The sequence below is a fragment of the Onychomys torridus genome, chromosome 19 (genome assembly GCF_903995425.1).
Source record: "Onychomys torridus chromosome 19, mOncTor1.1, whole genome shotgun sequence".
Lineage (NCBI taxonomy): Eukaryota > Metazoa > Chordata > Mammalia > Rodentia > Cricetidae > Onychomys > Onychomys torridus.
The window spans coordinates 26,278,515-26,300,990 of record NC_050461.1 but is presented as its reverse complement, the minus strand read 5'-3'; the positions used below and the strand labels follow the sequence as shown (position 1 = coordinate 26,300,990).

The 22,476-nt window shown below is 40.0% G+C and overlaps 1 protein-coding gene across 6 annotated transcripts in view; it reads left to right on the top strand.

The window, feature by feature from the left end:
• The first annotated feature begins 13,046 nt into the window (after positions 1–13,046).
• Positions 13,047–22,476, top strand: part of Echdc1 (ethylmalonyl-CoA decarboxylase 1) — a 30,510-nt gene continuing 21,080 nt past the window's right edge. The window contains exons 1-3 of one of the 6 annotated variants that reach the window (XM_036169121.1): positions 13,047–13,115; positions 16,317–16,532; positions 19,086–19,228. In XM_036169121.1, coding sequence (XP_036025014.1) covers positions 16,319–16,532; positions 19,086–19,228 — 357 coding nt within the window. In that variant the 5' untranslated portion in view covers positions 13,047–13,115; positions 16,317–16,318. The other 5 variants (XM_036169117.1, XM_036169122.1, XM_036169119.1 and 2 more) reach the window with 5 other exon arrangements.

Sequence of the window (22,476 nt, the reverse complement as noted above, 5' to 3'; positions counted from 1 at the left end):
CCAGCTGTAGCACTCTTGGGCACATACCCAAGGAATGCTCAATCATACCACAAGGGCATTTGCTCATCTATGTTCATATCAGCATTGTTTGTAATAGCCAGAACCTGGAAACAACCTAGATGCCCTTCAACTGAAGAATGGATAAAGAAAATACGGTACATATACACAATGGAGTACTACTCAGCAGAGAAAAACAATGACATCATGAGGTTTGCAGGCAAATGGATGGATCTAGAAAAAATCATCCTGAGTGAGGTAACCCAGACTTAGAAGGACAAACACGGTATGTACTCACTCATAGGAGGATACTAGATGTAAAACAAAGATGACTAGACTTCTACACAACTCCAGGGAGGCTACCTAGAAAACAGGACCCTAGGAAAGACACAGGGATCACCCAATGACAGAGAAATTGATGAGATTTACATGAACAACCTGGACAACAGTGGGAGTAATGAAGGGCACGATTTGAGGGAAAGAAAGCTTAGGGGAGCAGGAGATTCCAGCTGGATCAAGAACAGAAAGGGAGAACAAGGAATAACAGACCATGATAAATGAAGACCACATAACTAAGGAATAGGCAGAGTGCTGGAGAGGTCCCCAGAAATCCACAATGATACATCCTGTGTAGACTGCTGGCAATGGTTGAGAGAAAGCCTGATCTGACCTAGTCTGGTGATCAGATGACTAAACACCCTAACAGCTGTCTTGGAACTCTCATCCAATAACTGATGGAAGTGGATGCAGAGATCCTCAGCCAGGCCCCAGGCGGAGCTCCAGGTATCCAACTGTTGAGAAAGAGGAGGGAGTGTAAGAGAGTGAATTGTTGAGACCAAGATTGGACAAAGCACAGGGACAAATAGCCAAACAAATGGAAGCACATGAATTATGAACCAAAGGCTGTGGAGCCCCCAGCTGGATCAGGACCTCTGGATAAGTGAGACAATTGAATAGCTTGAACTGCTTGGGAGGCATCCAGGCTGTGGGACCAGGATCTTCCTTAGTGCATGAGCTGGCTGTTTGGAACCTTGGGCTTACATAGGGATACTTTGCTCAGCCTGGAAGCAGGGGACTGGACCTGCCTGTACTGAATCCACCAGGTTTAAATGAATTCCCAGGGGGGTTTTGGCCCTGGAGGAGATGGGAATGGAGGGGAGGGGATAGGGGGAAGGTGGGAGTGGGAGCGGGAGGGGGGAGGACAGGGGAACCCATGGCTGATGTGTAAAATTAAAACACAAATATAATAATAATAACAATAATAATAATAATAATAACAATAATATCATGGATTCAATAACTGGGTCACTAAAACTTTTATGATTTACATATTTATGATTATTTATAGATCAATCCAGGCAACAAACATGAAGAATACATAGATAAAGAAATGAGAAGGATAAAATAAGAAAACATGCATAAACCTACAGTGTGTGGGGGAGGGTGGTGAGGTGTATAAGTGTATGTTGTGTGTGTGTATATATATGTGTGTGTGTGTGTGCTATGTGTATGTGTGTATATATGTGTGTGTGTAATGTGTGTGATATGTGTGTGTATATGTGGTGTGTGTGTATATGTGTGGTATGTATGTATATCTGTGTGTGTGGTGTATGTATGTGTATGGTATGTGTATATGTGTGTATGTGCTGTGTGTGTGTTTGTGTGTGTGTGTGTGTGTGTGTGTGTGTGTGTGTGTGTGTTACATGTGTTAGAAACCAGGTATTCCCACAGTGTGCCCTCAGCGACTCAGCAGCTATGTAATCAAAAGTCGCCAATCTTTTAAAAGGTCCCTGCTATCACTGATCACTCTCTTGCTCTCTTGTTTTTTCTATATTCTGGTCTGTCTGTCTGTCTCTCTCTCTGTCTCTCATGTCCCCACTCTAAGATAGCCTTTCACTCCTCCCCAATAATTCTCTTATGTGCGATCTGTTGTGTGGTGTGATCTCTTAGCAGCATACCTTGGTCCCAAACTGCCACTGCTAAATTCTAACAATGCATGTGTGTGTGTAACATGTTTTGGTTGAATAGCATGTGGCAGAAGAACTTCAGTTTATGAAAAGTAGGAAGGAGATGAGGGAAGGAGAGAGAGAGAAGAAGGAAGAGAGGGGGGATGGAGAGAGGAAAGAAGGAGGGGAGAGAGAAAACCAGGGGCAAGATTCCCTCAAAGACCTGTGACTTTCTTCCTCCAGCTATGTCCCATCTCTACAAGCTCCAAAATCCTCAAATAGTGTCAGCAGCTGAAGAGCAAACCAATCTGGAAGGGGCATCTCACATTCAAATTACAATAGTTTTAGCTGAGCATATGCCTGTAATCTACATTCTTGGAAGGTAGAGGTGTTTAGGGGTTCAAAAACAGCTTGGCTACCTTATGAGTTTGAGGCCAGCCAAGGCTGTATGAGACACTATGTCAAGAAAACAAAACCAAGGGCTATAGTTTTAAAGATGTCAGCCATAAGAACATCTGAAAATTACAAAACACCAAGAATTAAACCTAATAAAACGAATGCATGGTGCTAGTTCAGAAAATAAAAATGTCAAAATATATTAAAGAAATTATCAAATACATGAGATGACAGTCATATATAATGATGCCTATTAAAATATCTTCACACACATACATGTATTTACAATTTGAATTTTTTTCAAAATCCTAGTTAAGCTCATTACGAACCTGAAAAACTGGTTTGTAAATGCTTAGGTAGTTAAGAAAAGCCAAGAAGAATCAGTCATAGCTGAAATATTGTATTGTATCGTATTAAAGCAAATAAAAACCACAGCAACCCGGTAGCAAGCCTATAAATGATTACATAAATGCAACTTCATATATAATTAGTGGCCTAGGCAATCAGTATAAAAAAGATGATCATTTCAGTAACAGATGCTAACTATTTATATGTATAAAAAGTATCCATATGTCATAGCATACTCAAAATTCATCATTTAGATTGAACTCATACATATAATAAATTGCAAAATTCAGAAAATGATGAGATGCTGCTTTATTACTTTGAGCTATAAAGAATGCATAAGCTTTTTGTTTGTGTTTTTCTTATTTTTGAGATTAATATAATTATATCCTTTCTCTCTTTCCTTCCCTCCCTCCAAACCCTCCCATAAATTACTCCTTGTACTCTTTCAAATGTGTGGCTTCTTTTCTTATTAGTGGCTGTTAAATGTGTGTATGTATAATTCATTTATATTCCTAAATATAACTCGCTCAGTCTGTATATTGGTTACTTGTGTGTATGTTTTCTGGGCTGTCCAATGGTTGTGCTCTTCTTTGGGGGAAATTTTATTTTCCACTCTCAGCATTTCTTAGTTGCCTAGTTCTTTGTGTAGTAGGGTTGAGGTCTCATGGGCTTTCTCCCATCCACTTAGGCATGTCTTGTTGAAGACTCTATGCACTTCAGACACGGGGCTCAAGAGCCCTCTAGTTGGAACAGACCTGAATGCCTCCTCCCTGAGGACCAGCTTTAATGGTGCCAGAAGGCATCACATAAGCTTCCAAAGGATGGAAGCAACTAATAGTCCTACCCAGACATTCTGCCTATGAACTACAACAATGACCAGCATAATACAGAAACCCTGAAAAGATGGGTCAGTGGTTAAGAACACCTGCCACTCTTGCTAAGGATAAGTTTTGGTGTCTAGCACTCATGTTGCAGCTCACGACTGCCTGTCATTTCTGTTCCAGGATATCTGACACCCTCTCCTGATTTCCGCAGACACTAGGTACTCTCGCAGTGCACATACATAGATACATGGAGGCAGAGTACTCATACCCAAACTTAACCTATTTAAGCAGGTGAAAATAAACAACATGCCAGGAGAAGACATTTGGAGTGTGGATGAAGAGTTCAGCTTCTGGTGTCAAATAGATTTAGTGTCAAATATTAATATTAGTACAGAATTTGTTTTCTCATCATAGAGATTTAAGGATATTCCTGATTCTATGAATCACCAGATAATAATTTATTTCTATTTCCATTTAAGAAAAACACAAGTTGGAGACTGTTTGTGTTTAAAATACACACTGTATGTTGGAGGCCTGAGGATCAGAGCCTTGCTTCCTGGGTTCCAAATACCCGAGTGCTGGATACTGCTGCTCTGTCTCCAGGCTTAGGACTTACCCAGCTCTTCCGAATTTCCTTGAACTCTGCACACATACTGTTTTTATAGCAGCTCTAAGACTTGCTACACAGTCAAGACTATATGAAAGGCATGTGCATCATTAAAATAAAGCCAAGTATCTCCCCTCCCTATTTGCTGGTAAGCCAGCCAAATATGCCAAAGTGAACTCAAGCCATGCCAGCTACCTTCTCCAGAAGCAGATCAAGTCACAGGTTTCATAAAATGGAAATTAACATTTGCTATAGTCAGGAGTACATTAGAAAATGCTGTGTAAATATTTCAGATAAAAGTTTGAAAAGTCTCCCCTGGCCTGACTAAAATGCTTACTCCCTGTATCCCTTTTCTTTTGTACCTTCAGGCACTGCTATATAAACCTGCCAGCATTATTAATGCATCTCAGGATGGTTCCATGTTGTTACTAAATATGGAAGAGCTGAGGAGCAGGGCCTTAAAAGAAGAAAGGCGCATTGCTGTTGAAGGAGGAGCAGTATTGCCCTCTTCCTTCTTTGTACTTTGGACCCTCACATAGGAGCCTGCAAAGGGAAAATTAAAAACAGCTATCACAGTTGAATATCACACACACACACACACACACACACACACACACACACACACGCACACACTGGAGAAAAATGCACTTTACTTAAATTTTATCATATATTCTTTTCTCTAGAAAGAACTCACAGATCACATGTTGATGGCAGTGTAAAATTTTCATACTTTTGTCTTAAGTTGGTGCCCACCGATAGTTTAGGATTGGCTTCTTTCCTCACATCATTTTCTTCCTTGTCTATGTTATGGTTAACATGTCTTAAGTGTAAAGTACTGTGCTTAAGAGATCGATAGAACAAAAATGCCTGTAACCTGCAAGGGCTACTTGCCCAAGGACAGATAACTTCCTGGAATGCTGGGGGCTGCTGTTCATGTAAAATAACAGACATGCGTGTTTATGCTTCTGTAAACAAGCTTGGTTGCCCTGAGTGTGTGTGTGCTTGATTACATGTAGGCAGGGAGGACATAGCCTTTTGAGTTTTGCCCTTTATCTCTCTTCATAGAACTGGGAGACAGAAAATGAGGGAAAGTAAACTTTAAGATCTCTTTGGAAGAAACAAGAAACAATTTAAAATGTTGAAAGTGAACTAATTGCATGAAGGCAGGAAGTATGTAGCCTTGTGAGTTTTGCCTCTAAAAGCTCAAGACCAATGCAATTCTGAGCTATACTCTGAGCATGAGTCTTAGTATGCACCTAGTCAGTATCTACAGTCCTGGCCAATGTTTTAAAAAGCCTCTTATTTATTAAAATGTATTCATTGTCAGGCTGGTGAACCTCTAAATGACCCTAGACCCATGACAGTCTGAAAGCCATAAACAAGCTGGAAATTGTAAATGTAGGTAGACTCAGAGGTTTTCTATATGTCAGGGTTACATACAATAACACTTTCTATATAGACCGAAGTGTTATTTCTGCTTGATCTTCAATGCTAATGTCAGAAATTGCTTTTCATTTTGTTATCAGCTACTGTCAGAAATTTCCTTTCATTTTGTCAAGCTTTTTGTAAGCTCCTTATCTTCAAAACCTTTGGTTTCTATTTCATCTCAACCTGACTGCTTTATACTACTCAGTTTGAGCACGACTCCCAAGTTTCTATCAGCACCTAATTCCATTCTTCCTGCTCTCTTTATCCCTTTAGGTCACTTCTCTACCCTCATGTGCACTTGGGCCCCCTTAATCTATCTACACCACTGTAACACATTAGCCCTTGCTTAACTTAATTTACTCCTCAGCCTAGCCCCAGGTACACCTACTTCCATGGGTGCCAAGCTCACAGTCTTTGCTTTTCCTCCAAATGCCCAGTGTTTATTGTATGGGCCAGGATAGTCCTGATTAGATCATGCAAGATTCTTGTAATTTTTGCTTCAATTTCAACATTTTGTTTCTTCCAAAGAGACCTCGAAGTTTACTTTTCCCTTGTCTTCTCTCTTCTAGTTCCATGGTAACTTGTTGTAGGTTAAGTAGAAACTGTTTCTTCATTCAACTTCTACGGTCTGAAGTTTGTCATCAGAACACCTTCCTGAAGCATGTGGGGCTATTCCTTCTTTTTTTTAATTAAGAAATTTTTAAATCCATCTTCCATACCAATTACAGATCCTCCTCTTCTCTCCTCCAGCCTTTCCCCACCAACCCCTCCCCCCCCCCCTTCTACAAGAAGAACCTGGTACATGTCCAAGCCCCTCCCTCTGCCTCAAGGCTGTGTAAAGTGTCCCTTCATAGGTAGTGGGCTCCAAAAGGCCAGCTCATGTGCCAGGGATGGATCCGGATCCTACTGCCAGGGAGTCCCCTTAAGCAGATCAAGCCACACAACTGTCTCGATTATGCAGTGGGCCTAGTCCAGTTCCATGAAGGCTCCACAGGTGTTGGTCTAAAGTTCATGAGTTCCCACTAGTTTGGTTTGGTTGTCTCTATAGGTTTCCCCATCATGATCTTGATGCCCCTTGCTCATACAATCCCTCCTCTCTCTCTTCAACTAGACTCCTGGAGCTCGGCCTGGTGTTTGGCTATGGATCTCTTGAATGTGGCATTCAATTGTTCCAGCATTATTTACTGAAAACACTGCTATTGTACACTGTCCCATTAAAACTGGATGCATACCCCTGTGGTCCCAGCACACAAGAAGCAGAGGCAGCCATTTTCATGGCTGTCTTAGTTAGGATTTATTATTGCTGTGAAGAAACACCATGGCCACAGCATTTCTTGTAAAGAAAACATTTAATTGAGGGTGGCTTGCTTAAAATTTCAGAAGTTCAGTCCATTATGATCGTGAAGGGGAGCATGGAAGTGTGGTGCTGGAGACCAGAGTGCTACATCTTGCAGTCAACAGGAAGTCGACTGACTGTCTCACTGAGGGAAGCTTGAAAAAAAGAGATGTCAAAGCCCCGCCCCCACAGGGACACACTTCCTCCAACAAGCCCTCCTAATGGTGCCGCTCCCTTGGGGACCACTGTCTTTCAAACAACCACATTGGCCAGCCTAAATTACATACCATGACCCAATATTAAAGTTATACATTAAAATGATCATAATTTTTCCTTAGGTATTGATCCTGCATTGGATATTCAGACTGATTCTGAATCTTAGCTGGTTTAAAACACGTTTCAGTGAAACAAACAGACACCTCTTCAACATACTCATTTCCTTTTGTATATCTATAATAGATTTTGTTTAAACCCAGAAATATAAGTCATGTGTAATACGGTAGATTATTTTTAATTTCTTGGTGTACTTTCATGCTATTTTCCAAACAGCCATACTAATTTAATTCTCACAAACATTGCTCAGGGGCTCTCTTTTTTTTTCACATCCTCATCACCTGTTGTCTTTGTCTTTTGGTAATGGCAATTTGAACAGTGTGAAGTGATAGCTTAGCAGTGTTTTAGTTAGCCTTCTCCTGGGAATTAGTGGAGCTGACAATTTTTTATCTGCCTTTTGGTTATTTGTATTTGTTCATTTTGCTTGTGTTTTTTGCTGATTACTTTCTTTTCTTTTGAGGTAGTCTCATGGTGTAGTACAAGCTGGCCTGAAACTTGATTGGTGATCATTTTGCCTGCACATCCTGAATACCAATGTTAGTCATTGGCCCCATGCTGAACTCTATACATTCTTTTGAAAATATGTGTTCAGAAACATAATCTGTCTATTTCTTAAAAATAAAGTACAGTTGCTTCTAGTGTTATTGAGTTCCACATGGACTTCAGGTATCTTGAGTATTGTTCACAAATATCATCTCTCATTTCTTCCATTAATTTATTGTTGTGAAGAAACTTTTCAGTTTCATGTAATTCTGTCTGTCTACTTTTCTTGAGTTGCCTATACTTTGGGGATCATAAAAAAAATTATTAGATCAATGTCAAGAACCTGTTTGCATTCTTATTTTCTAGTAGTCTTAAGATTTTGTGCATTATATTTTTACTCATATTGAATAAATTTGCATTTTTAGTGTGAGAAGATTCTAATTTCTTTTCTTTTTCATGCTGGGAAAATCTGATGCTTAGGAACTATGTCAAGTTTTCCAACCTTTCTTTCTATTTGGTCAACAATATCCAGCCTCCTCGTCTCCTGTAGGGACTAATCTCTGGTTTCCCAAGATTCTTTTTCTGGAATTGGTGCTAGGGTTGACAGTCAAGTCAGACTCTTTACTAGTATTTCTTAATATGCCGAATAAGAGCTGTCTGAATCTTCCTAGTTTATTCATAGGACATCTGGAAAGACTCTTAGGTCAAGGTTGGATTACATATTTACAATGGATCTGTTGGTAGGCTTACTGAACTCTCCTAAAGTTACTCCAAGGCCACCTGAAAAAGCATCTCTCTCAAAGATCCTGAAAATCCCAAGCTTGCCAGTGATTCCAGAAGTTGGGTAGTGGAAGTAGCAGTATCAGGAATTTGGGGCCAGCCTTAGCTTCAGAGTGGATTCTTGATAGTCTGGGGTACATGCCACACTGTCGCAAAAGACCAAAAAGTAAGAAAAAATAGTAACTAAATAAATACCCAAACTCCCACAGATGATGGTGAAATTAACTACCTAGTGAAAATTTTTATGCGCAATATTTGAGTGAACTTCCATTTCTGTTTGATGTATAAACTCCCCACAGTGGAATTAAAATTTAATATTTGTTGCTTTTGCCACATTGCTGGCCCAAGCAACTTGGCCAGTTTAGACTCACCAGCAGTAGAGCTTCTTGAATCCATACTAACCCTGGCCATTAAGACTAACAAAGTCTTAATTGTCTCCCTAGTAGCCATTGTCCTGGAGAGGGCTCCCAAGTTCACATAACAATGTCAAAATGTCTGAGAGCCCACTTCCTCCAGCCCCAGTTGTGTGAATTTCCCCAACTCAAGACGAAGAGCAAGAGTATAATTTCAGTTTCTCTTCTTAGCCTTTCAGATGACACAGAGCAGAGCAAAGCCTTCATTATTGTCATAGCAGTTCTGATGTTTCAGTCCATAATTGCTGGGCTCCATGTTTCTGGGCCTGTAGTAGGGCAAAGCATCATGGTGGAAGAGCATTGTGAAGCAGCCTGAACACCCAATGGCAGACAGGTGGCAAGAGATCAATACAGATTTTTATATAGGTGTGTAGATTGCTATGTGCTGTGGATATCGCTCTGGTTGGCCAGTAGCCAGGCAGGAAGTATAGGCGGGACTAGCAGAGAGGAGAATTGAGAGAACAGGAAGGCGGAGAGGAGGAGCCACCAGCCTGCCATCCAGGGAGCAGCATGTAAAGGCAGCAGGTAAAGCCACAGAACATGTGGCAACATATAGATGAACAGAAATGGGCTGAGTTTAAGTGGTAGACCTGAGCTAATGGCAGAGCAGTTTAAATAATATAAGCATCTGGATGTTTATTTTATAAGTGGGCTACGGGACTGCTGGGGCTTGGCGGGACCTGGAGAGAAAAACTCTAGCTACAGCGATGGGCAGAATATATCAAATTACATTAAAAGTCACACAAGTATGCGGCTACTGATGCATTATGAATGCCACCACTCATTCTTAACCCTCCTTCTAATCCCCAGGTCTTCCCCTTTATGGTTGCATGTCTTTTTATCTCCTAGCGAATAAGAAAATGTGGTGGTTTTACTCTTCTGTGGTGTACGTGTGGATTATTTTCTTAGTATGATGATCTCTAGTTCTGTTTTTTATTCAAATGACATAACTGCATTATTTGTTAGAGATAAACAAAACTTCATTGTGAATTTATAGATTTTATTCATATGCTGAAACACATTTTGGTGAATTCTATAATTTATCTATTGTGACTAGCACCACATTATTATTTTAAATAGAAAACAATAAAGCAGCAGAGAATCAAAAGCTTTTTTAATAGTTAAAGTGACTACCAAAGGCCCTTTATTTCTCTAGAAAGCAAGGGATGGTAAAAAATGAAAGATAAGTTAGGGGTTTAGGAGAGGCACAAAAAGGTAGAAAAGTGTAAACAGACATTTCCTGTCCTGACTGCCCAGTTCCAAATTACTTAGAGGCTGAATAGGCCTGTTCCCCATCCCAGCAGTTGTTTTTAAATTATCACAGACTTTGTACTATTTTATAAATACTCAGCTGACAGCTTGAGCTTGTTACTAGCTCTTAAATTTAAATTAAACCATTTCTATTAATCTATGTATTGCCACATGGCTCATGGTTTTACCTGTCCTCTAGTATGTCTTGCTTCCTGGGAGGCTGGCTGGCATCTCTCCTGACTCTACCCTCCTTCTTCCCATCCTTTTCAGTTTGGCTTCACACCTAACTTCCTGCCCAGCTATGGGACTGTCAGCTTTTTATTAACCAATGAGACTAATACATATTCACAGTGCAGAAAAGGATTGTTCCACAGCAGAAAAATCTCATAGTAATAAATTTTGTGCCTCATGATTCAAGACTATTTTGAGTAATTTTCTTTTTTTTTTTTTTTTTTTTTTTCTTTTTGTTTTTGTTGTTGTTGTTTTGAGACAGGGTTTCTCTGTGTAGCTTTGGAGGCTGTCCTGGAACTCGCTCTGTAGACCAGGCTGGCCTGGAACTCACAGAGATCCGCCTGACTCTGCCTCCCAACTGCTGGGATTAAAGGTGTGCACCACTGCCCGGCGTTGAGTCGTTTTCTTAAGAAGACTAGATATTGAAGAACTCTGAGTATATGGTTGGAAGTGTACTTAAGTGATACAGTACTTGTCTCACATGGGTGAAATCCCAATTCTCAAAAAAAAAAAAAAAAAAAAAAAAATCTGACTACAAAAAAGTGTGTAGGTGAGAGGGGGGAAAACAAGTTTAACAGTGGGTCAAGAGTTATAATTAGATTTATATGTATGAAAACTAAAACAACTTATTTGCCATTTGAATCAAGTGTTAACATGTGAACAGCTATTGACTTGATAATAAAATAGCCATCTTCACTCTAAGATATATACCTACAGTGATAGGCCATATATAGGGACAAGTAGGCTACACTTGTGGTGTGGGGAGAAAAGTAGTAGCACGCTTTCTGGCTTTCTACAAGGTTATAGAGAGTATAAACTAGGTATTTGGGCTCAACCTTCTCATCTCTCACCTTCCTGTTTTCTCAAGGCACTTAAAACCTCATTTTACATGGTTTGGTCTCAAAGTTTATTCCAATTTATTCAAGACAATTATTAAATCATTCATATGGATACAGAGGAGACTGTGAAATATAAACAATGACTTCATTACTTTAGTCACTAACACCAAGTATTCAGTTTTTTTCTCTACCCCAAATTCCTAAGATGCATTTAAACTCTACTTTTTATTCCCCTTTTACCCATTCCATCTCAAGTTGCTAGCAAATTTTTTGAGAACTGGCAACTCATGAAACACTTGGAAAATTAACAAAGGATGGGATAGTATCATATCCACATTACATAGGTTTCTACTTCATAAAGATAGTATCAGAGGGTTACACAAAAAATAACAAACACTATCAATCTTGGAAGGCTGCCTGGGGCACAGTGACAAATGAGTTCTGTTAAGTCCCTATTGTCAAGAGGTTTTTCTGCTCAACAGAACAATTTACCACATGAGGAATTGGAGACTAGGCTGGCCAAAAGAAAAACTGAAACTAAAGGACAGTCAATGCATTTAAATACTCTTAATATAAAATAATTCCTAGAACACAAATAACTACATACAGGAAAAAACATATAGTCAATCTATATAAGAATCATTTGATTGGTTCTATTATCTGTTTCCCTCATCTGCTAGCTTCACTTTGTTAGGCCAGTGTCTTAATTTTAGGTGTGTTACTCCCATTATATGTCATGTTATGCAAATTCAGAGGAAATGATAAATCAGATCCAATCACAATGGCCAGAATTTGAAGTAGCTAGGCTGGCCCTCAACTCTACATAGTTGGAGGTGCCCTTGAACTCTTGATCTTCCTGCATCCACTTCCCCCAAATACTGAGACTACAGGTGTGCAACATCAAGCTTGGCTTACACTTCCCAATCTTAACAGAGTTACTAGGAAAAAAAAAAAAAAAACTTTACAGTTGTAAATCAATTCTCCCCCCACCCACCCCCACACACAAATAATTCTGGACACGTTCAAGGACCCAAAAAAGCACACCTTACAAGAAAGGCAAAACCTTTTGTCTCCTCAGCTCCTGTCGGTTAGATCTCGTGGGAAACACAAACTCACAAATGCTTCTGGACTAACCCCCTCTACACTTAGCAACAGGCTGTACTTTCCAAACTTAAAACATGACTCTTAAAACATCCAAATTGCATCTGCTCAACTGTTCGAAGTCCCTGATGAAAAAGTTTCAACCGCTTTCATCTATCTTTGATATCGTCTACCCAAGACGTAATCTGGGTTCTTTCTCCGGAATAAAACGATAAATAATAAAATGTGGGGTAAAAGGGTCCCCTCCTTTTGGCTGTCTTCCAAAGTACTTCCTTAGGGCCGGTGAAATGAAACCACAAGTCTGTACAGATTTTTAGCTTGGTGTCTTTAAAGAGCACGTCCCCTAGCCAATGTCACAAGTATTTGCTGAATATTTAATTTTTGACAGACGACACAATTAATACTGCCCACGGTAACCCTTCAACCTAAGATGGCCCGGTGTCCTTTACCTTCCTCTCCCCTTTTCTCGTTTCCAGGTTGGCAGCCCAACAGGGCAGGAAGGATTTAGGTGGTCTTTCCCTAGCCTGAACCCCACACCCACGAACTGTCGGCCACAGAAAAGCCCAAGACCCGCCTCCGGCTCGCGACATTTTGGGGGAGAAAGCTCCTGAAACGGAGAGTCCGATGGGAAAAGGGTGGGACTTCCGGGGCCGCGGACGTCCCTCCGGATGGCCCAGGGTCTCCGGCTGGGGAGGGCCTGAGCGAGCAGGAGCGGAAACGGGTGAGCGGCCGAGCGGAAACAAGCCGGTGTGGGAGCGGAAGCGGGTCGCGCGCAGCGGAAGCGGGTCGCGCGCCGCGGAGGGTGAGGTTTCTCCCGCCCCCCCCAGGGCGGAAGAGGGTCTTAAGAAAGCGGAAGGGGAAGTCAGCGCCGAGGGCTGGAGGGATGTACGCGGTAGAGAGCCGCGGTCAGGATGCGCCCGTCCCGGGAGAACCCCCGGAACCCGGTATGGCGTGATAGGGGAGGAGCACCTTTTCCGGCGCCTCCCGAGCGCGGCGAGTCTCCGCGCAGGCGCACTGCCCTCTGCCGGCTCTTGCAGGCAGTGCAGGCGCCGGCCCCCAGGGGGCTCGTGCAGGGGTGCTGGAGGTGGCAGGGAAGATTCCTGACGTGCTGCAGGGAGCGTGGGCAAACCTCGACGTTAGCAATCTCAGAGGACGGGGAGATTGGAGATCAGCTCTCCGCGTTGGTTTCTGAGTGCTTTGGAGTCCCCGTGGGAACTTAGGTGATGTTCCCTTGGATCCCTATAAGGCCTACTTGGGAACTCAGTTTATCTTGCTTGTGTTAAGCATTGCCTGCGTATTGGTTTCGTGAAGCCAACCTTTTAACAACAAAAGAAAAGCCACCCAACTTTGGCGGGTGTAACTACAGGTATCAACCCCCTCCCCACTTTGGTCCAAATTCCTGAGGAGTTGGAAAGACTTTCTGAAGGACGTCAAAGTCAGTACTTCTTATTTTCCTAACTTCCACGCCGGATTCTATAACGCGTGACCGGCTCTTGTTCTGGGTGCTACAGGGTTAGAGATACGAGCAAGACTAATATCGAAGACGGTATGGAGAAATCGCATTCTTCTTGGGGGAAGGGACAGGTAGAAATTGTGAAATCTCAGAGGTGGAGGAAGAAGGAACATGGTTTGTTTTGGTTTTGGACACCTTATTGGACTATGACTTGACAGCTGATTGGCACATGGTTAGCTGATACGCACAGAGCAATGATCATCATTCCAGAAAGGCAGACCTACCTGCTTGTGGAGAGACAGAGTTGCAGCAGGGTGAGTTAGAACAACAACTAACCGGATAGATGGTGGGTTCGCTCTGTGGTCAGGTCCTTAAGCCTACGAATTTAAGGACATTATTGGAAATTACTGTTCGCCAGGAACTATTCTCAGCACGCCAGATGCCCTCTTGGCAACTAAGTTTAGCAGGACAATTTGTCAAAAGAAGTAGTTACAGTAGTGTTTGATGGGACCACAGATGTTGGTACTGGAGATGGGATTTTATGCAGACTGGGGAGTTAGAGAGGATGACTTGGAATTACTGCCGGAAATGCAAAAGACTGTAACATCATACTTGCTGAAATTTGAGACGATAGAAAACAAGATTTCAGGACAAGAAAGTTACTTTCTTGGTTTTGTGTGTAGGGAAAGGTGTGGGTGGCATGTAGTGGAACCCGAGAATTAAGGAGTGTAAAATTGAAAACCAGAGAAACAGATTGTATATTTCAGTCTAAAATGCCTTCTGATTTTTCGTTGTTGACTTCCTTCCTTACTATGGAGTTATGTTAATTTTCTAGCACAATTTAATGATTCCAGCGTGGTGTTAAATAGAAAAGGACTTTCCATGGAGGAACTAGTATATAAGAATTAGAGAGGAGAACCTTTGGTCCTAGATGGCCAGAGGGGTATTCTTTTCAGCTTTCCAGTGGTTTGACGGTTAGCTTTCTCAGCTGGAATAATCTGTTCCCTGGTAGGACAGCAAGGCGGGACCGGCATGACACAGTTTGGATAGTTTTTTTTTGCACTGAAGAAAGTTTTATAAAATTGTAACTGCCCCCAGAACCTTTTCATTGCCTCGGGTGACCAGGAGTAAAGCAAATAGAGGTTGTTTGTATGTGTCTAGTCCATGGTAGCCCCTGAATTTCAAATTCTTTACTTGTATTTTCAGATACTACACTAATTCACTAATGTCTAACTTCTTATCATCTTAGCACTACAGCTATCGTGTGCCCTTAAAAATGATTTCTTTTTAATAATGCATATGGGGGAGTGGCCAGGTTATGTGCAGATGAGTGGGAGGTCAGAAGAGGACTGTGTCTCCTGGAGCAGGAGTTACCAGCTGGGAACCAAACTCAGGTTCGCTGGAAGAAAGGTAAACAATTTTAACCATTGAGCCGTTTCTCCAGCCCAGACCATTGTGTATTTTAGCTTGTGAATTTAGGATTGGTGTGAAAGTATGCACAATATACTATTATCAAATTGTTAGGATTGGAATCCCAAAGTTTGGGTCAGTGAGTCTAGCAAGCTTAAGATGTACTTTGAATTACTCTGGTACAGACAAGGAATCTCAAAGGAGTACACAAAACAAGGGTCAGTATTGGGGAAGGCACAGAATAAAGGAAGAAGAGAAAAATATGGAATTGGAAGAATGGATACATGTCTTAATAGAAGCCTTTCTTGGGAAAGTGTCCATTTCACAAATCAAGGCTTTCTAACAAAGCAGTGCATTATATAAATATTTTAAATGTTCAGTGATTTGAAGGTAAGGAGGCATGATCTGATAGCAATAATACTAATCACGTTTAGAGTTGCCAAATCTTGGAGAACAAGACAATATATCTAAAGTAGGCAGACCCCTTACCAAACAGACAAACAAAAAAATACTGATTCTACTAACCTATAATAACAATTAAAATGCCAATAGTTTTTAAGCCTCTACTCTATATTTTATATATTAATTTCTTGTTCTTTTCCTAAACAAAGCATTATAAAAATGCAGAAAAAAATAGCATTCTTTAAATAGCCATCTAAATCCTGATCAGGCTTTCTTAGCATTTTCGTTTGGAGTTATGACCAGTGTGAGGAAGATCAGAACTTTTGCTCCTAATTAATTTCTTAATTATCTCTTCATACTGGATCATACTCAGGAACAAACCCAAAACTTCACAGAGCACACACACAGCCCATTTAAAAATGATAAACTCATTGGGTCTCCTTCTGACTATGTAGGCTACTCAACTTCTCAATTGAGTTTGTGTATGATCTTGAGAGCTTATCTTATGTTTTCCTGGAGCAGAAGCAGATCCAGCAGAACCGTGACACCTGCTCTGTGTGGCCTTCTGACTGTGAGAGAGTAAAGGTAGCTCCAGATGTCTTCCCAAAATATGAAGGATATTGTGGGGAAGAAGACAGGCCACTGGAGAGGAAATGAAAGAGAATCCAGACGTAACAGTAGAAAAATAAAAATTACACTCTTTTTATTGGGGCAACTACATACTTCTTTCTTTTCTAGAAATGGCAAAAAGTCTTTTGACTACGTCTCTGTCTACAAGGACGAAACTGTTACAAACAGGAGTGTCGCTTTATAATACATCTCATGGTTTCCACAAGGAGGAAGTAAAAAAGATACTGGAGCAGTTTCCTGGCGGATCCGTTGACCTTCAGAAGAAACAGAATGGCATTGGCGTTCTCACGCTGAACAACCCCAATAAAATGAATGCCTTCTCAGGTAGAGGCCTCCCTAAAGAGTGACATCAAGTCATAGCCTGCCGCCATGTTGTTCTTGCCTTGTCCCGGTGGAAGAATTCTTGAGAGTCTCGGTATTCCTGATAGAATATATATACACAGAAACAATTTTCTATAAAGTGAACCAGAAATATTTTTGTAATTATGCATATGTTGATTTTTTTAAAATCATGAATATAAATCTTGATAAAAATGAGATTCGTGTGTAGAGTTAAGTATTCTAAGCAGCCACTATTTAGAGAGCAAAATCAAATAGAGCTGCCTTCCCATTCCTGATACCTTGCCTTTCTCATCATGGAATGCACCCTTGTTCGGATGTCATACCTTCTTCTCTATGATAGGCTCCCAGTGCCTATCCTTCCTCACCATGATGGAATGCACCCTTGTTCTGACGTCCTATCTTCCTTGCCATGATGGCATGTACTCTTGTAAAGTGTGAGCTAGAATAAAGGCTTCTTTCTTTAATTTGTTTCTTGTCGGGAATTTTGACATAGCAGTGAAAAAAGTAACTCTTCACAGATTGCACACAGTCACTCTATGGATTAATGTACTGTAAAGTACATTTTAATGTTATAAATGAAGATGAAAATTTCCCCAACAAGGGGCTGGAGAGATGCCTCACCAGTTAAGAGCACTAGTTCAATTCCCAGCAACCACATGGTGGCTCACAACCATCTGTAATGAGATCTGGCGCCCTCTTCTGGCCTGTAGACATACATGCAGACAGAACATGGTATATGTAATAAATAAATAAATCTTTGAAAAAAAAATTTCCCCAACAAGAAATCCTTGTGGTATTAGATTTATTTTGTTGTATGTTATTTGGCTAGTTTAGAAACTAAGTTTTGATTAGGCAGTCTAATATTTTGATTCTCTGTATATCAAACATATATGTTTCAAAATATTTCCACTAAAAATAATTCCTATAAGAAGTTACATGTGAGATTTTTTTTTCCTTTTTATTTTTATAGTATATTTTGGAAACTTGTTAATATATTTAGTATATATCTCAGTTGACTACCCACAGTTCAAGTGTTCAAAATTTGCATGTAATTAATGGTAGTAGCTCCATATATTCAATTATGTAGAAGAATATTAGTTTGATGCATAATATGAAAAACAAAAGCAGAGATGCTTTAAGTCTTGGTGTTTTGTTAGCTTAGATGGGGAGATGAGTGAACTCCCTGCCATGCCTTTTCTTAAAAATAGTCCCAGCAGATACTCTACGGCCCATTAGGGTGTAAGGTCTCCTCCAACTCTTAAGGTTTATTGCACTAAGTCAGAAGAGTGAGTTTAAAATTAACTAGTACTATAGTTTTTCTTTTTTATATTTATGGCCACTCATTGTTTTGGCACTTAAATGTCATGTATGATTGAAGATGCATATTTGTCTGCTTTGATTTATTTTTACATTAAATGTATGGATCTTTGATTTCTCCCAAACTGTAAATAATTTTCATGTAATAATATTTTTCAAGCACTCAGGATATTCTTGAGAAGTTTCCATTTTAAATAGATCATACTTAGAAAGGATGATTTCATTGGTTACTTGTGAGTTTATAACATTGATCTAACATTTACTGTAGAACCTCATCACCACTGGTTACTTTAAAAATGGCAGAGTAGTGATTCTTGACCTTGTGTAATTTTTTTTTCCCAAAAATAAGTTTGTATATTTTAATTGGATCTGGGTAGTAAAGCTTGGAAACTGTAGATTCTCTGGAAGTTATGACTTTCAGTTATGATCTTTAGTTTGGCTTCTAATTCCTTTTACCTAGGAAAGTAACATTAAGCATATTGAGGATATGACCTTGGAAGATAACCAAAGATGTGCATAGATACAGATCATTCATTAGAACGTCACGTAACATTCTCTGCTGTTTCCGATTTTAAATTTATTGTTAAAGGAAGCTTGCATAGGATTTTGTAATCATATCGCCATAACTATCTAATATATAAATCATTGATTTGACTGCTGGTAGACCTGTGAAGCACTTTCATAGTGTGCCCTCAGGCATGTCAGTTTGTCAACCATGTCATTAATTTATTACATATTTATTGGCCCTTTTCAGACTGAACTAAAATCTTGTTCGTCCTGATGGGAAGAGAGTTAGACTCTCACTTTGCCCTATATTTTTATAGACTCTATGTCATAAAATGTCAGTCATCTCATGCTCCTAAAACTTGTTGAGCTGCTATCTTTACCATAAGGGGTAATTTTTCTTTATCACTGAATCCAATATTGTATATCCCAACTTTTCTGTGTCTAGGACCTGTATGGTACATTCTTATTTTTCTTTCCAAATACATTTATCCAATTTCTTAAGATACATAGACTAATGAATTTAAAATTTTAAGGCAGAGGCTGTTTTATATACCTTGATTGTATATTGCATTGTATAGCACAGTAGGCATTTGGTAGCTATACAGTAAATATTTGTAAAGTGTATGTCTTAGTGGTCTTGCTTGGCACTTTACTATTTCTGTTTTTATTAGTCTATTACATGCATTCATGTTTTATTCTCTCATCTGGTAGGTGTCATGATGCTACAACTTTTGGAAAGGGTAATTGAATTGGAAAATTGGACAGAAGGGAAAGGCCTCATTGTCCATGGGGCAAAAAATACTTTTTGCTCAGGATCTGATCTGAATGCTGTGAAGGCACTCTCCACTCCAGAGGCAAGTATGTGGGCTGTGCGCCGTGGTTGCTCCCATCAGACTGAGAAAGTCGTATTTTATCCCAGGGGGTGGTTGCTGTAATTCGTACTCCCTAATAGCCTTCAAACAGTGGTTTTTGTTTTGTTTTATTTATTTTTTATGAGAAATTGTAAAGATTTATAAGGGGAATAATACAGGAAAACAAATAAATGTTAAGGTCTTACCTACAGGATATCTATAAAAGACATTTTGGTTGACGTGCAGAAATGACTCCTCATCCTTGTGGTCCAAGAGGAGCACTCTTGGTTGTGCTGGTGTTTTTGGAGAACGAGTGTCTCTTGCTTTCAGTATTGCTCCCGCTGCTCTTCTTCCTTCCAGTAGTGCTCCCAGGTCTCTTTCTTGTTTAATTTGATTGACTATTTCTAAAGAAAAAAATTGAATTTTAGAATAATTTTAAGATTGTGAAAAAATGGGAAGACTAATATAGAATCCTCCATATGTGTACCCTAGGCCCTTTGTTCTGGCATATTTGATCTAAAGATTCATCAAAAATGCATGCACCAATGAATGAATCAACGTATGACTCTCTGCTCTGTGATCTCATATGTGGGATCTCAAATAGTGAGATTGAAGCATGGAGGAAAATAGTGGTTGACAGGTAGTGAGGAGGGAATATGGAAAATAGAGTTTCCATTACACCGGTAAATTAGTGCTAGAAATTGGTTCTCTAGCACAGTGTCTAAAATGAGAGCAATATTATAGTATATCCATAAACTTTTGTAAGATGGTAGATCTTATGTTAAATGTTTTTTACACACACACTCCACACTGATGATAAAGGAGAAAAATACTAGAAATGATGGGTGTATCTGCATAGTGAATGGGTGCTGATAGTTGAATTGGTGATTATCTCAAGTTGTGCACATTAGGTAAGTACTTGCTTTTACATGTCAGAGTAGTGTAAAAGAGAAGAGAGAAAAGGAATTCCATAAATTATTGGTATTGGTAGTTCTAGTGTGTCCTTTTCTGCTTTGGAGTCCTATTGAGGAGTCATCATGATTCCTTAGATCTCCCATCTGTGAAAGTTCCTCACATTGTGTGAGTGTGTGTGTGTGTGTGTGTGTGTGTGTGTGTGTGTGTATAGTTTTATTGTAGCTCAGACTTTCTTAGAGCTCATTATGTACATTTTGTATTCTTGACTGGATTCAAAGTCTCTGAAATCCTCCCGCCCCAACCTTCTGAGAGCTGGGCTGATAGTCATGAGCCACTATACCAGCTTCTTTGTGGGTAATATTCAGAGTGACAATAGCATTTCTAAAGTATAGGGTATATTTATCACATGATTATTTTAAAATTGGCAAGTACAAATGATGTATATAAAATACCTGAGCCATTTTTTTTTTCCAGATAGTCTGTATTCTTCTGCACCTGAGAAATAATTATGTTTGTGTAAACATGAAATTTGCAATCTTGGAACCTAGCAATCTCAGGCGCTTCACAGGAGTTGCAGTTTGATTTACAAATACATCTACCACTTGCAGCTGAGACAATGAGACTTTTTGTGATCTCACATTGTGAATGTGTTTTCTCTCAGTGAAGCTCTTCTGTGTCCAGCATGCTGAGTGTGTGTGTTACAGATGTATCAGCAGCATCTGTGTGTTTGGTGAATTTGCTTTCTGGGAATGATGAAGTAACTGAAATATATGACAATTTAGTAAGTGGATTACATTGTCCTCTAAATATAATAAAATGCTTTAGTCTGATTACTAAATGACCTGTCTTTAAAGGGTAGTTATGTTGGTGTTTTGCCACTGTAATTTTCCAATTAAAAAGTCTGAAGAAAATTTTCAAATGTCCACAGAAATAGACAAAGCCAGTGAAACCTTCACATACCCATGACAGTGCCAACATTGGCAATATTGTGTTCCTAAGCTGTTTCCCTACCTTTTACTTTCATGTATGTCTGATCCCTTAAGAAGCTGGTTTCTTTTGGACTCTTTGGTTTCCTGTTGAGGAAAGGAACTCCAGTTGTCCCTATTACACAGTTGGTTCTTAATCGAAGATGTGGAAGCCAGGAGATGGATGAATGTGACACAAGGGTTAGCCCTGAAGGTAAAGGAGGATAGCAAAAAGTAGAAAAAAGGGTGGAAATATCATTTAATTACAAGATGGAGGTTTTTACGCCATGGAGACCCTAACAAGTCTCCTTTTAGAGGTAAGGAATCAAAGTCCACAGTGGTAAACTTGAGTGTATAGGGAAATACAGAATTGCTTACTTTATAGCAAGTGGATGTAAAGAGCCAAGGAGAGGGTCGGTGCTTAGAAAGCTTCAGAGTCTTAACCTAGCTTGAAGATACTGTCCTCCTTCATCCCTGCCCTCTTTTGTTACTCTACTGGCAATGAATTGTTTGAGTCTTTGTTGCTTAAATGTCTACAGCAACCAATCTCCCCTCCCCCCATATCTGTCTAACTGCTTAGGGCTTGTTGCTACTCTTATACAATTTCATTTTAGCCATAGTAATATATAGAAAAATACTTATTTTCCAAAAGTCTTTCAGTGTATTTGGAAGAAGTTCATCCATCCATAAAGCTAGTTCTTATGGTCATAGAATAAGATACTTTGCAGATGGGAGTTTTTGTACTCAAGATGGTTGCACGTGCATAGTGCGATGCTCGTGGTTTCGTTGTGCACAGTGAGTAGTGCACGTGCTTTGTCACGGTTGTTACTGGGAAGAGCTAAAAAGATGAACTTGCATCCCAGGGTACAGAAAAAGGAAACATCTATGGCGGCTCTCCTCACCTTTGTCCGTACTCCCGCTGTCTATACCAACATTGGCAGGTTGGTCTTTTCCATGACTCTTTCCTCCTACTAGTGCTCGTTTCTTGCTCTCCCTCCCTCCCTCCCCACTTCCTTCCTTTCTAAGTTTTGTTTGATGTGTATGGGTGTTTTATCTGCATGGATGCCTGTGCATCACCTGCTGTCCAGGGAGGACAGAACAGGGTGTTTGATCCTGCAATGGGAGGTACAGATGTGCTGTGCTACAGTGTGGATGCTGAAAACTGAACCCTGGTCCCTAGAGGAATAGCCTGTGCTCTTAACTGCCGAGTCATGTCTCTAGCCCCTTGACTTCTCTTCCTCCTTCAACTCAGGGAAATAAATGAGTCTTTGAATGTGTATCTTTGAGTGATGAATTAATAATTCTTCTTCTGTTCCCTCCTCCTGTTCTATCTTCTTCTTCATTTTTTGTGTAGACCAGGCTGGCCTGAAA